The 13596-nt window shown below is 39.5% G+C and overlaps 1 protein-coding gene across 3 annotated transcripts; it reads left to right on the plus strand.

Annotated features, from left to right (window-relative positions):
- Positions 1-461: 461 nt before the first annotated feature.
- On the plus strand, positions 462-7752 carry s1pr5b (sphingosine-1-phosphate receptor 5b). Of its 3 annotated transcripts, XM_028973506.1 has the most exons (5): positions 462-514; positions 4433-4567; positions 4885-4921; positions 5673-6545; positions 6702-7752. In XM_028973506.1, the coding sequence occupies exons 4-5, from the start codon at positions 5736-5738 to the stop codon at positions 7035-7037; spliced, it is 1146 nt and encodes a 381-aa protein (XP_028829339.1). In that variant the 5' UTR covers positions 462-514; positions 4433-4567; positions 4885-4921; positions 5673-5735; the 3' UTR covers positions 7038-7752. The 3 variants fall into 3 exon arrangements, with proteins under 3 accessions (XP_028829339.1, XP_028829337.1, XP_028829338.1); XM_028973504.1 differs by having other exon boundaries at positions 5673-7752; XM_028973505.1 differs by lacking the exons at positions 462-514; positions 4885-4921 and having other exon boundaries at positions 4511-4567; positions 5673-7752.
- Positions 7753-13596: the final 5844 nt, after the last annotated feature.

Genomic DNA, 13596 nt, shown 5'->3' on the forward strand with positions numbered 1-13596 from the left:
AAGGGGCACATCTGGTTAATGGCACTTTGGAAGGTTCCAAAAGTAAACAACCAGTTCACCAATCATTAGGTTACCCTCCATTTACAACTTCCACTGTGCTACATATCACCATTTGCATTTATGTAAAGATTTAAATAACAGCTCGGGCATTCGTTTTATTGTATTATAACATTTTTTATATTGTTGGACATTTGCATATAAATTATGAAAAAATAGCTAAACATTCACAGTATTTTTATTTAATATTTCGTAAGACATTTAATTTTATTTTGTGTGTGTTTTGATGCATCTAAAACAGGGAGGCAGAGCCCCTGAATGAGACCCAAACGCATTAACATTCCTTGAATGATCAAGAAACCTTCCCAAGCGCTGCTATCACAACAAACAGCAGAGGGACCCTGATTCCAGATGCTGAGACGACCAGTTTGGGCTGTTCACACTATGGATCTGAAGAGGGGCGTGGAATATTAATCCTGGTTCAGAAATCTGAGACTCCAGATGGGTGATTTACAAGGTGGGACCATCAGTGTATTATTCGGAATATTTCAATCTCCAGTCTAAACAGTCTGGAGAGTTTGGCTGGAGAGTTGAACTGGGTTGAAACCACACTAAAATGCAGTTTTACATTTACGGCATTTATCAGATGCCCTTATCCAGAGCAATTTACAGAGACAGTCCCCCTGGAGATACTCAAGTGTCTTGCTCAGAAACACAAAGTTAGAAAGTGGGGTTTGAACCAGTGTCTTCTGGTTCACAGGCTACAAATACAAATGCTGACACAAATACTGTTTTTCATAGAGTTTGCTGCTTCTTTTTTATTATATCAATTTGCAATCAGGTGAAATGCAAAGTCCCTCTTTGCCATGAAAATGAACTTAATCCCAAAAAAACACTTCCACAAAAGGACCTGCTGAGATCTTTTCAGTGATCCTCTTGTTAACACAAGTATATTATTATTATTATTATTATTATTATTATTATTATTATTATTATAAAATGAGAGAGTTGAGGAGCACAAGGCTGGAGATCATTCTGTCATCCTGACTGAGTTAGAATTGGAGACTGGATGCTTAAAAAGGAGGGTGATGCTTAAAATCATTGTTCTTCCTCTGTTAACCATGGTTACCTGCAGGGAAACACGTGCAGTGTTTCACAGGCAAGAATATTGCTGCTAACAAGATTGCTCCTAAATCAACCATTTATCAAATTACATTTACATTTACACCATTTATCATTTACAGAATTTATCAGACGCCCTTATCCAGAGGGACTTACATGTAGTTACAGGGACAGTCCCCCCCTGGAGCAACGTCTGGTTAAGTGTCTTGCACAGGGACAGAACGGTTGTAAGTGGGGTTTGAACCTGGATCTTCTGGTTCGTAGGTGAGTGTGTTACCCACTAGGCTACTAACACCCTTACAGATATCTTTAAAAAAAGAGCCAACACTGTAAATATTGTCTCTTTGCATAAACTTGATATAATTGTCAATAAAAGCCTTTGAAACTTATAAAATGCTTGTAATTATACTTCAATACACCACAGAAACAACTGACAAAAAGATCTAAAACACTGAAGCAGCAAATCTTGTGAAAAACAGTATTTTCCCAGAGTCTAAAATCAACCGAAAAAAGGGAACACCACTCAGTCAGTGCAATTCCATACACAGTTATAGCTCGACTTTGACAATTCATCGGATTATTGTCGTTTTCCCCGGTCTGATTCCTTTGCCACAGCAGGGGCGAAATGTGGAGCATGGGATGAGCTTCCAGATAAGCAGTTAAAATCTTTATGCAGAAAATGAGAATGAACTTGAAATAAAAGTTAAACGAAAGTCAGGGTGAAAGAGGTAGCACATACATTTGCTCAATTTAAATCACAGCAAGAATGTCACTTTCTCATCCAAACAAAAATGACATTCTCCAATATGCCACATTCTCCACTACAGTTACGTTTTAAACAACCAACAGACAGTGCCCTCAGCCTCAACAAACCCTCAAGCCATCCTGTTATATTGCATGTATTTATCAGACGCCCTATCAGGGTGGTAGTAGCCTAGTGGGTAACACACTCGCCTATGAACCAGAAGACCCGGGTTCGAATCCCACTTACTACCATTGTGTCCCTGAGCAAGACACTTAACCCTGAGTTGCTCCAGGGAGGACTGTCCCTGTAACTACTGATTGTAAGTCGCTCTGGATAAGGGCGTCTGATAAATGCTGTAAATGTAAATGTATTTGAAGACTAAATATCGAATCATTTTGTCAGCTGTGTTGCTGTCAGAAATGTTTTGCTTAATTCCTTGGACAGGTACCCATCTTCTCTGCCTCTTACCATCCTGCCTAACTTCTGAAAGTGAAATGATTGTCATTGTGATACACTGAAGCACAGCATGTGTCTTCTGCATCTAACCCATCACCCTTAGAGAGCAGTGGGCAGCCATGAAGGGCACCTTGACCTTAACCAAAAGGACCTCAGTAGCACCTGGGAAATTTGAGATTGGAACCCACAACAACCTTCTGGTTACGAGTCCGCTTCTTTACCCGCTAGGCGACCACTGCCCAATCTGACATGTCCTGAAAGACCTCTCATTCTATCTCATGCTGTTCTAACACCATCACACTTATTCTGTTACTCTTCTCAAAATCTCAAATCTTTCCACACAGCTCACGTTTCCTAGTGAAGTGAAGCACAATCATAATTTCATTGACTGAATCTTCTTAAGCCTTCTGTTGGACCAATCATCTGGCCTGACGCTCTGCACCACACTTCTTTCATCTTTGTTACCCCATATGTGGCTTAAAGTAAAGTTCTTGAGCTCAAGAAGAATGTGCAGAATCCAACAAGACCCAACCCCTCCCCCAAAAAGCCTTCAATCCTTGACAACCTCAATGTCTGGATGTGATTAGGACTGAGGTTTTCCACACCAGCCCCATCTTCCAGAAACACTGACCAGATTTTCCATTATTTAATTTAAACTTAAAAGATTTAGTTCAATCACAACTATTTCTTCCATTTAATAATAGAATGGCAAGGAATGGCAAGTACAATCTTAGATCTTGCCATACAGGGCAGAGCCGCATGAATTATTTCAGGAATGCTTGTCATCTCGAGGCAATCGACCCTGAAACTGTGACCTTCACACACCAAAAAGATCATTCTAGACTCAACTGTAACACCTGCAGCCTTCACTTTAACTTTTTTTTTTTTTTAAACTTCCCTCTTGTGAAGAGCTACAGCTGAGTCAGGGATCACCGACATGGGTCAGCAGAACAGGGCACTTGCATAGCCTTCTTCTAACAAAAAATTTCATGTAAAAAATAAACACAGCCTCCATAAGCTCAGGAGAAGATGGAATGTGATGATTCCATTGCCAGCTGAATGAGGAAAATCCAGACATCTTAATGGTCTTCATTGTTGACTTTAGGCTCTTGACAAATGTTTGCATTGTGGGTTAACCCAGCCGGCACCGAGATGATCAAGATGTTCTGAGCCTGGAGAGATCCTGCATTGTGTTGTAGGAAGTGTTTTAGATCATCTGATGGATGAAAAAAAGTCCAAAAAACAGCTAAATGAAAGTCTGTGGTGAAAGATGAACCAAGGCCAGGCTTTTTCTACAAAGTCTGTAGTGTAATATGTCTTTATGCAATATCAGCATTTTTAAACATAGTGCTCTTCATGTTTATCCACACTTGCACATGCAGTGCAAACATTTGATTGGTGTTTCGGTTCCTAACATGGTGACCACAGAAAGTGACTTTATGACTTTCACCACACAAAACTATAATTTCCTTACATGATCATCTAAACTTTGTCAATCCAAAAAAGAAAAAACACCAACACAGTTTAGCACAGTTTTGAGATAAATAAATCAATAATCAATTAATCAATAAAGCTATAAAGATAATTAATTTATCAAACATCTTTATCCTGAGCGGAAAAGGTTTGTGGAAGGATGAAACTGTCGTACGTCACAGAGACCTGGAATTTCCTGGGGCCTCATAGCTGGAAAAAAAGGAAAAGTCAGGACTAAATGTGACCAGATGATCAAACCAGGAAAATCAGGGAGGTCAGACCAATCAGCATCAATGAGAACGTCAGTTTCAGTATTAAAACGTATTATTACACGTACAACATGTATAACTGCAAAATAGAACTACAGTTTCAGTATTAAAATATGCATCATTACGTTATATACATTATTTAATATTCCAGTTGTAACATATGTATAAGTATCATAGTAATTTTTTCATCATATGAGATGCCCTACTGAAACTGAAATACATTTTTCAGTTGTGATCTTACTATATTGACCTACATAAAAAAAAACGCAACTTTCAAAAACACACCCATACAAATAACAGTTAAGATACATATGAATGAACTTGAATTCTCTGTAGTTGTGTTGTAGTTATGTATTGTGTGAAAATGCAGAGTGCGCGAGTGAGCGAGCAAGAGAGAGAGAGGGTCCTGCCCACTACATGTCGAGTCCCGCTGAAGTTCTCCTCGTCACTCCGTCTCCCGACACGCTTCCTACTCTCATCCTGCACTGGCAGCACGGCAGCAAAGGTACGTTCTAATCCATATTCTTCACACTGTCAGATGAAGGTGATGCTGGGCTGGTCCGCATTTTGGATAACAGTCTCAGTTAGGTGGATTTATGTTGAATAAAGCAATTTCACAGGAAACTAAATTTTTGGCTCTTAATCTCTCAGTGATCTATTTTACTTTAACTGGACTTCAGTCCAAATACACTCAGTGAAGTGTAAAAAAGGTTGGCTAATAATCTGTATCCCATAAGTAAAAAGTCAAGTGTAGATAATCTTTCAGAAGATGTAATTCTATGCTAATTCTAGGCTTCTCACATTCTAAAAACTCCTTTGCAGAAGTGAGTTCCTCAGCATCTGAGGTTCACACCATCAGGTGAGTCAGCAGAGCACTTTGGGGACGAGTGTCACTTTCATTAAAAGTTTTAATTTGCCACCATTTTTTCCCAACTATGGTCAAATCTGTTTTGAATGAATTTAAATCTGATGTTTTATCACAATTTTGTCCAAACATTGACATTTTGGAAAAGACTGGTCCACATATCAGAAGATAATCTGCCATCTGATGCCAGTTGCATTAGAAACACTGTATCTCCAAGACAATTCTCTTCACGGACATTTGTTAACAGGCTTGAAAAGATGTGATTAATAAAAGTGGTTTAAAGACGTTTACTCTTTCAACAACAATTTATGAAGTTTACTGGGGCTTTAAGAACATACGTACTGTGAAAGCAATACGGAATTTATAGTAAATAATTCCTGCCAGAAAATTGCTATTCTATTCTAGCATTTATTATCCTTTGTTAATGTTCTAGTTATAGTTTTGGGACAAAATAAAAAAGCATAATTCAGATTACTGAGATGATTTTGCTACATTTGATGTGATCATGTTGATCCATGTTAATCCTGATTGCACAATTTTGCTGAATACTGATTCAGTTTCATGGAACCATTCCTATTTTTACATTGCAGTAAAAATCATTATTAATATAAATCAGAGCAGAAAAAAGCATGAAACCATATAGTTACAAGCAAAGGCTTAACAATGTAAAATGCAACAAAACCCATGTAAAATATGAAAAAGTGATGTTTATATGAACTTTCATTGTTTTTTCCATGCTTTTCAGAGTCTGAGCAGCCCCAAGAGCGCCATCTAGCTGCAGAAATTCCCAGGATGTAGAGAAGGATCTATGGTTGAAAAACGTAATCTTCAACATGCTTGCCGCTGCCATTCAGACCATGAGCCCAATGCTGTGAACTCGGATTATCCCGGACCTTTCTACAGAACTATGGAGTCCTCTCATGCTTCATACATTGCGCAGCCATCCACAGGGACACCCATCACCCCGTCCACCGCATTCTTGTGCCGCTACCTTCAATATCAGAACAACTCTGTCATTTTGCAGCACTACAACTATGTGGGAAAATTGAAACAAGACAAATACGAGAAGGGGCTCAAGCCAGAAGCCATTGCTCTCCTGCTGGTGTGTCTCCTCATTGTCCTGGAGAACTCTGTGGTTCTAGTCGCCATTTGGAAGAACAAGAAATTCCACTTGCCCATGTACTACCTACTGGGCAACCTGACTTTCTCTGACTTGCTGGCAGGTTTCACCTACATGCTCAACATTATGCTGTCCGGGCCCATGACGCTCCGGCTCACACCGCTGTTGTGGTTCCTGAGGGAGGGTGGCGTCTACATCACACTGACCGCTTCCATCATCAGTCTTCTGGCCATCGCCATCGAACGCCACGTCACCATGGCACAGATGAAGCCCTACCAAGGGACTAAACGGGGACGGATGTTTGCACTAATCGCTACCAGTTGGGCTCTTCCTGTGCTTCTAGGCGTGCTGCCCATCATGGGCTGGAACTGTATTGGGAACCTTAAGCAATGTTCCACCATTCTGCCGCTCTACAACAAGAGCTACATCCTCTTCTGCGTGATAGTGTTTTCTTCCATTCTTGTGGCCATCATCGTGCTCTACTGCCGCATCTACCTGGTAGTAAAGACCAGCACTAAAAAGCTGGGCGGCAAGCTGCGCAAGGGTGCCACGGCCCGGCGCTCCCAGAAGAACATGGTGCTCCTTAAGACGGTCACCATTGTCCTAGGCGTCTTCATCATCTGCTGGCTTCCGCTCTTTGGCCTTCTGGTGCTGGACTTCATGAGCACGGCCAAAGCCCACCCTGTGCTCCTCAAGGCGGATTACTTCTTGGGACTGGCCATGATCAATTCCCTGCTCAACCCTGTTATCTACACACTCACCAGCAAGGATATGCGCCGGGCCATTTTGCGGCTGCTGTGTCAGAGGTGTCTGATGACACAGGACGGTCAGATGAAGGCGTTTGGCATCTCCTTCCTGGAGTGCAGCTTCAGCAAGTCTGTGGTGGCCTCGCACCGGCTGCAGGGGCTGGAAACGACCATCTCATCAGGCAACATCACACACTCACACATCAAAGCCATTTACCCAAAGCTCTTTGTCAACAAACTGTGAAACTGTCTTTCTGTGGTGGGTGAACCTCACTTTTCTGTGTGAGAGTGAGGTATCCATCTGTTCTCTGGCATGCTACGGAAGAGACTACTTTAAGGGTCAATTGTGTTTTTATACCTAAAATTCTCTTTGCACTGATTAAAACGTTTTAACTCACATTCAGCTTCTAACTATGCATTCAGAACAAAATTTCACTGGTAACAGGGCAAGAGACACATACCTTGTGCAAAAACAATTATGCATCTGAACTGTTAATTATACAAGAAGATACTCATGCAATATTGTATCAATATATTGTACTTTTGACTGAAAACTGCCTTTCCATGGACCATAAGACCTTAAAACTGGATTTAAGGGTTCTGATAAACAGATCCCATCGCTGGCTCGATGAACCGGACCTCACCCAGTCGTGATAATCTATTGTAGCATGTCCTTATGTGTGGGTTGGAGAAAAAAGATGGATCTGAACAGTGGAGTAAAACCAGTCGCTCAATAGAGTCCTTATTTCTTCACTCAAAATGTGTTAAATTAGCATTGAGCAATGTCTTCTAACATGTTCATGAAGATGATAATTAGCAATAAATGTAACAGAGAAGCAAAACTTTTAAAATATCCTGTTGATTGATCTTGTTTTTAAATTAACATTGTTTGACAGTGAAGAGTAATTTCAAACATTGTGTTTTTGGCCTAGCGGGTAAGGGAGCATCCCCGTAATCGGAAGGTTGCCAGTTTGAATCAAGAACCGCCAAGGTTTCACTGAGGTCCCCTTGTTCAACATTCCCACACACTGCTCCCTGGGTGCCTTTCATGGCTGCCCACTGCTCACCAAGGGTGATGGTTAAACGCAAAGGACACATTTCATTGTGTTACCGTGTGCTGTGCTTGTTGTGTTGCACAATCACTTCACTTCCTGTTTTCTCCCGGATCCGCCAGTCTGGTTGTCCGCACAATTGCCCTTGCAAATATTTTAAGTCAGATACTCTTCCAGATGCATTTACCTGGGATTGGGACCAGCATCCCATGTGCATCCACAGTAGCTGGGTTATTTCAAACATTGTATTATTGTATGTATTATATGTATCATAGTAAACAAAAAAAACATCATGACTTAAATTATATGTATTTTTTGTTTATGTACAAAACACAGAAATAAATTTTGTAATACAAGTACACAGCTACCGTTTATTGTGCGGTGTGTAAGAATAAAAAAAGAAATTGACTTAGTAAAATTCAGATGTTGCACTGACGGAGGCGCTTTTATTCCAGAGCAAGGTCAACCCATCCTCCCTGTACTGAAAAGCTGCATCTGTTGGTAATAAACCCATCCATCCTGATCAAATCATGCATGGAATTAGTTCTGAAGTTCTAGACAGATGACCTTCCTTAAGACAATGTGTTATGGGCTTCCTGACCTGATGGTCATATGTGATCAGAGTAAAATGGCTAATACAGATTACATTTTTTTTTTTTAAGATGTTGCACCCAACTTATTTCAAGTAAACAGTTCTCTACTCTTGCACCTGGGTGGGTGTCATCCGTTCTGTTCCATTGAATCACATTGCTGCTCTTGATGTGACCTTTATGTCTGCCTCGGTCTGGGCATGCAGCAAAAGTTACTGTCACCAGAACGTGGTTGGAAACGTGTAGGTGACAATGTCATCGTGCGCAGCTGATTGGTTTCCTCTCGTCATGCTGCTGATGCAGCTTCTCTGCTCCGGCTGTAGGAGCGAGACAGACATGACGCCGATGCCCCCTTCAGACACGAATGTGAACATGGTGCTACAGTGCAAACAGTGGGGGAGTTGAGAAGGGCAATGAGAGGTTAAAATTTCCCTGCTGTTAAGTAAGAGTGCTATCCAGTTATCTTAGGTTAAGATTTATCTATAAATGTAATGAATTCACAAAAAAATTCACCATGTTAAGGTGTGTCTCCTGTTTAGATAAACAATATGAAAGTTTTTGTTATATGCACAATATAGTAATGATGACAGTGCCCACCAAGTATTAAGATTTGGGTCCCAACTTTCATTTTAAGATTTCAAGTGTGCAACTAGGCTTTATTGACCAATTTATAATCCTTTTTTGGAAAAATTCCTATGTTGTTTACATTTACGGCAGAGGCCCTTATCCAGAGCGACTTACAACGTGCTTACTATCAATGAAGTTATCAGTTCTGGTTCACTAGGACTCAAACCATGAATACAATCATTTTATTTCACTCTGTTGTGGTTTTTCCTTGCACAAGTCAGACTATAAGAAAGTTACAAGTTAGTCTAAGTATTCTTGTTTGAAAATACTTTGTGACTGTTCTGACCTCGAGGGGAAGTTTATCCACAGAGAAGAGCCTAGATGAGAGACTTCCTCGTACCTTCAATGGTGGAGGGACCATTTGAGCAGCACTGGATGTATAATAAGGGCTGTGAGGTAGGATGGTTTGGTTTTGTAGGCCAGCATCAGTATATATTGAACCTGATGCGTGCAGCTACTGGGAACCAGTGGAGGGAACGTAGCAGAGGGGTGATGTGGGAGAATTTGGGAAGGTTGAACATCAGTCGTGCTGCTGCATTGAGTTGTAGAGGTCGGATGGTACATAGAGGTAGACCAGCTAGAATGGAGTTACACTAATCCAGTCATGAGATTACTAAGGACTGAACCAGTATCTGGGTGGCCTGTGTTGACAGATAAGGACGAATTCATCTAATGTTGTAGAGAAGAAATCTACATGAGTGGTAAGATTGGTGATGTGAGTCGAGAAGGAGATTTGCTTGTCTATACTTACTCCAAGGTTGTATGCAGTTGTAGAACGAGAAATCTGAGTTGTTCAGGTTGATATCAAGTGATTGAGTTTTAGATGATGGGCTGCCATTCAAGATTAAATGTCAGTTAGACATGCAGAGATTTTTGAAGCAGCATGTAGATCTGAGGGAGGAAAAGGGAAGATCAGTTGTATGTCATTTACATAACAGTGGTAGGATAATCCATGTGAAGAAAATGACCTCACCAAGTGATCTCGTGTAGAGGTAGAAAAAGAAAAGGACCTAGCACTGAGCCTTGAGGGACACCAGTGGAGAGTCTGTGAGAGGCAGAAACAAAGATCAGACTTGGGAATGGCTTACTACAACTAGAGCCATCCTCACAGGTCAATGAACAATTGAGTCAACGGAAAAAAGGTTGTTAGTGTTATTCTTTCAATTGCTCTAAGAAAGTATTCTGGGTGACCTTTTTATGGAATGCTACTTTAAAATTGTTTTTTCATTCTGATATATAAATTAGAATGTATGATTAGCTATATTAGTCAAATAATGTGGAGAATTGAACCAAACCACTTATGAATCTTTAAATATAACAAATCTCCAGAGTAAACATTCAGGGATGTAGCTCAACAGGTAGAGCGCTTGCTTAGCATGCAAGAGGTAGTAGGATCGATACCCACCATCTCCAGTTTATTTTATGACCAAATTCCAAAGCAGAATATATATATATACTTTATATTTAAGGCTCTGCTATTAGCTTATAAAATAGATTTTTTTTTTAATCCTCCAAACATTGTCTTTTCCCCCCCAAAATTGTCCACACAATACGTCCATCCAAAATTCACGAACATTTAAATAAGAAATACATATCCAAATAAGGTACTGAAAAAGGTTAGACACCACAACAGATGCTTTTTTTTTTTTTTTTTTATTCGAAATTTACCAAAAAGCACAAACTGCTTGATTTAATGAAAAATTAAAACTTACTACTAAAAACATTTGTGAAGACCAAGCAATGAAGTAGAAAGAGTTCTTTAGTTATTTTTTCTCTACATTCAGGGATTATAAAGGATATTTAAAAAAAAAAAAAAAAAAAAATGATTTTTTTAAAGATTAACACGCCCTCTGTGGGCCCAGCAGTGGAACAGCCGTGACAATGACACGAATAGGATTACAGTGAGTTGCCATCAACTGATAAAACCTTGCAATTGAACAAATGTATCAGGAGGGAATTGACATTTTACATCATTTAAAAAAAAATAATAAAATAAAATAGACTTTTCCATTGCATTTGCCACAAAAGGACCTGCTGAGATTATTTCAGTGATCATTTGATCAAGTGAGTGTTGACTAGCACAAGGCTGGAGATCATTGTCATTTTAATTGAGTTAGAATAGCAGACTGGATGCTTTAAAAGGAGGGTGATGCTTGAAATCATTGTTCTTCCTCTGTTAACCATGGTTACCTAGTAATCATTGCGTTGCATAAAAAGTTATTTCAGGCAAGAATATTGCTGCTAAATCAACCATATATCAGATCAAAAATTTAAAGGAGAAACGTTCAAGTGTTGTGATGAACGCATAGTGAGGCAAAGACTTTTGGAGGATGGCAGGTTGTCAAGAAGTGTAGCAAAGAAGCCACGTCCCTCCAAGAAAAGAATCAGAGACAGATTCTAAAATCGCAGACATGAATAAATGGTACCAAAACATCCTCCAACAGCAACGTCTCCCAACCATCCAAGAACAGTTTGGTGAAGAACAATGGCTTTTCCAACATGATTGAGCACTATAAGGCCAAAGTGAGAACTAAGTGGCTCGGGGAACCAAACATCAAATTTTGGGTTATATTCAGTGTGGGTAATTTATCTTCTTAAAGTTTGATTTAAGTGGAAGCACACTGCTCTTGCCCCAGTGTAGAACTGGTCCCAATTTTGTTTTTATTAATCAACATATATTTTTCTCATTATATAACTAATGAGAAATATTATATAATATTGTTTATTATCAATCACATCAAAAAAGTTCGTTGATGAAGATATTTCGTAGACACTATTTCAAACCTAGGGTTTACCTGTCATCCACTGGGCTTGTGTGTGCCTGGAAGGTAGTATTTTTTTGATCAAATGATAATGTTATATTATTACCTATCTGTAACATGAAGACACAAAGTACCATTTTACTTGGCGTGTAATTATTTCTTTAGCCCAGAAAACTTGTTTTGTTTTGCGTTGTTTTGTTTTTTCACATCCATTCACAATGCAGGACAAGCTGAGTATCCTGCAGGTTATAAAGGGTCCAGATCACGTGACCCAAATGAACAACTGCTGTGAGTAATCAGGACCCAATAATCACGTAGACAAGAACCAGTTGGATAAGTCCAGTGATCTTGTGATGCACAGATACCACTGCACTTATCCAGCTGGTTCTTGTCTACCTGATTATTGGGTCCTGATCACTCACAGCAGTTGCTCATCGGGGTTCACAATGCAGGACAATCTGAGTATCCAGCAGGTTTACCAAGCTACATGTTAGAATTTTGTGCTGCAAAACTCATTTTACGCCATCACGTCTTTGCTTTTTTTTCCTGTTCAATAAATCCCTTACATTTTTTGGTGTCACACACAATCACTTTATGTCAGTATGTAACTTTATTTAAATGTTGAACAAGGTGCATGCAAAAGATAATGGCGTGCGATTTTGTGCACAAAAATTAGTGAAAAAGTGTTTTTCTTTATCAATATTTGTTCTTTAATGAAAAAGCAGGGGTGAGGGTATGTGTGTGTGTAGATATATATGTATGTATGTATATATATGTGTGTGCGTGTGTGTGTGTGTGCATTTAAGTATAGTTATATATATTTACATAATTAAGAATTTAAGAACTCCAGAATAATGAGTAATCAAAGAGATCATTTGGAAAATGAAGAAGAAGAGCAACAGCTGCAGGGAGGCAACAATGAAGCCTATGGTGATGGGGATAATAGTCAACCCTCAATATTTACACCTAGGGAACGATATGAGGTACTGATAGAAAGAGATGAAAACTCTATACTGCAAATAAAAAATGCACAAGGCACCTTTACCGATACTGTGCATTTGTTAGAAATAATGAGCTACATAAACAGAAATGTACAGTTAAAGGAAATTGACAAATAGTTGCTGTTTGTTTTATATATACCAAATGGTATGGACATAAAAAATGTTTTGTGTGCAGAACAAAGAGGAGATAAGAAATTTCGTGCATTTATTAAATGCTAAACAAACCCAGACTATAAATCAAATTTAGAAAACTCGTAGAGATTACATTATAAGCAGTAGGTTATTGTGTGGGTGTGTGACTGAGTTGTAGATGTACAACACTGGAGAGGATGAACTGGTGCCACAAATATATATTTTTGAATAAAACCGATGCAGCACAAGCTTAACACTATAAACTCTTAATAAGGAAAATAAGTAAAACAAAAGACAAAGAAGCAGCAGGCTTTACCATGGAGTAGGCATATTGGAAAATGCCAGTCTGAAGAATGGTCATATGGAAACGGTGAGCATCAGGTAGTGCTTGGAGTGTCAGAGGCATCAGCAATCGGATTTTCAAAGTCGTAGCGTGGGTCAGAGGACATCTAGGGACAGACAGCATGAAACAAAAGATCAGACTTGGGAATGGCTTACTGCAACTAGAACCATCCTCGCATGTCAATGATCAATTGAGTCAGCGGAAAAAAGGTTGATGTGCATGCCAAAGAGTTGGATCAAAAACAAAGATGGCGGCACCGACGAATAGCAGTAATGCGTGTGACTCCGAGTGTTAAC

This window comes from Denticeps clupeoides, chromosome 3 (assembly GCF_900700375.1).
Source record: "Denticeps clupeoides chromosome 3, fDenClu1.1, whole genome shotgun sequence".
NCBI classification, from domain to species: domain Eukaryota; kingdom Metazoa; phylum Chordata; class Actinopteri; order Clupeiformes; family Denticipitidae; genus Denticeps; species Denticeps clupeoides.

What these genes read in the sequence shown, in the direction of transcription:
- s1pr5b (XM_028973504.1), top strand. Translation starts at nt 5,736, where the DNA reads ATGGTTGAAAAACGTAATCTTCAACATGCTTGCCGCTGCCATTCAGAC.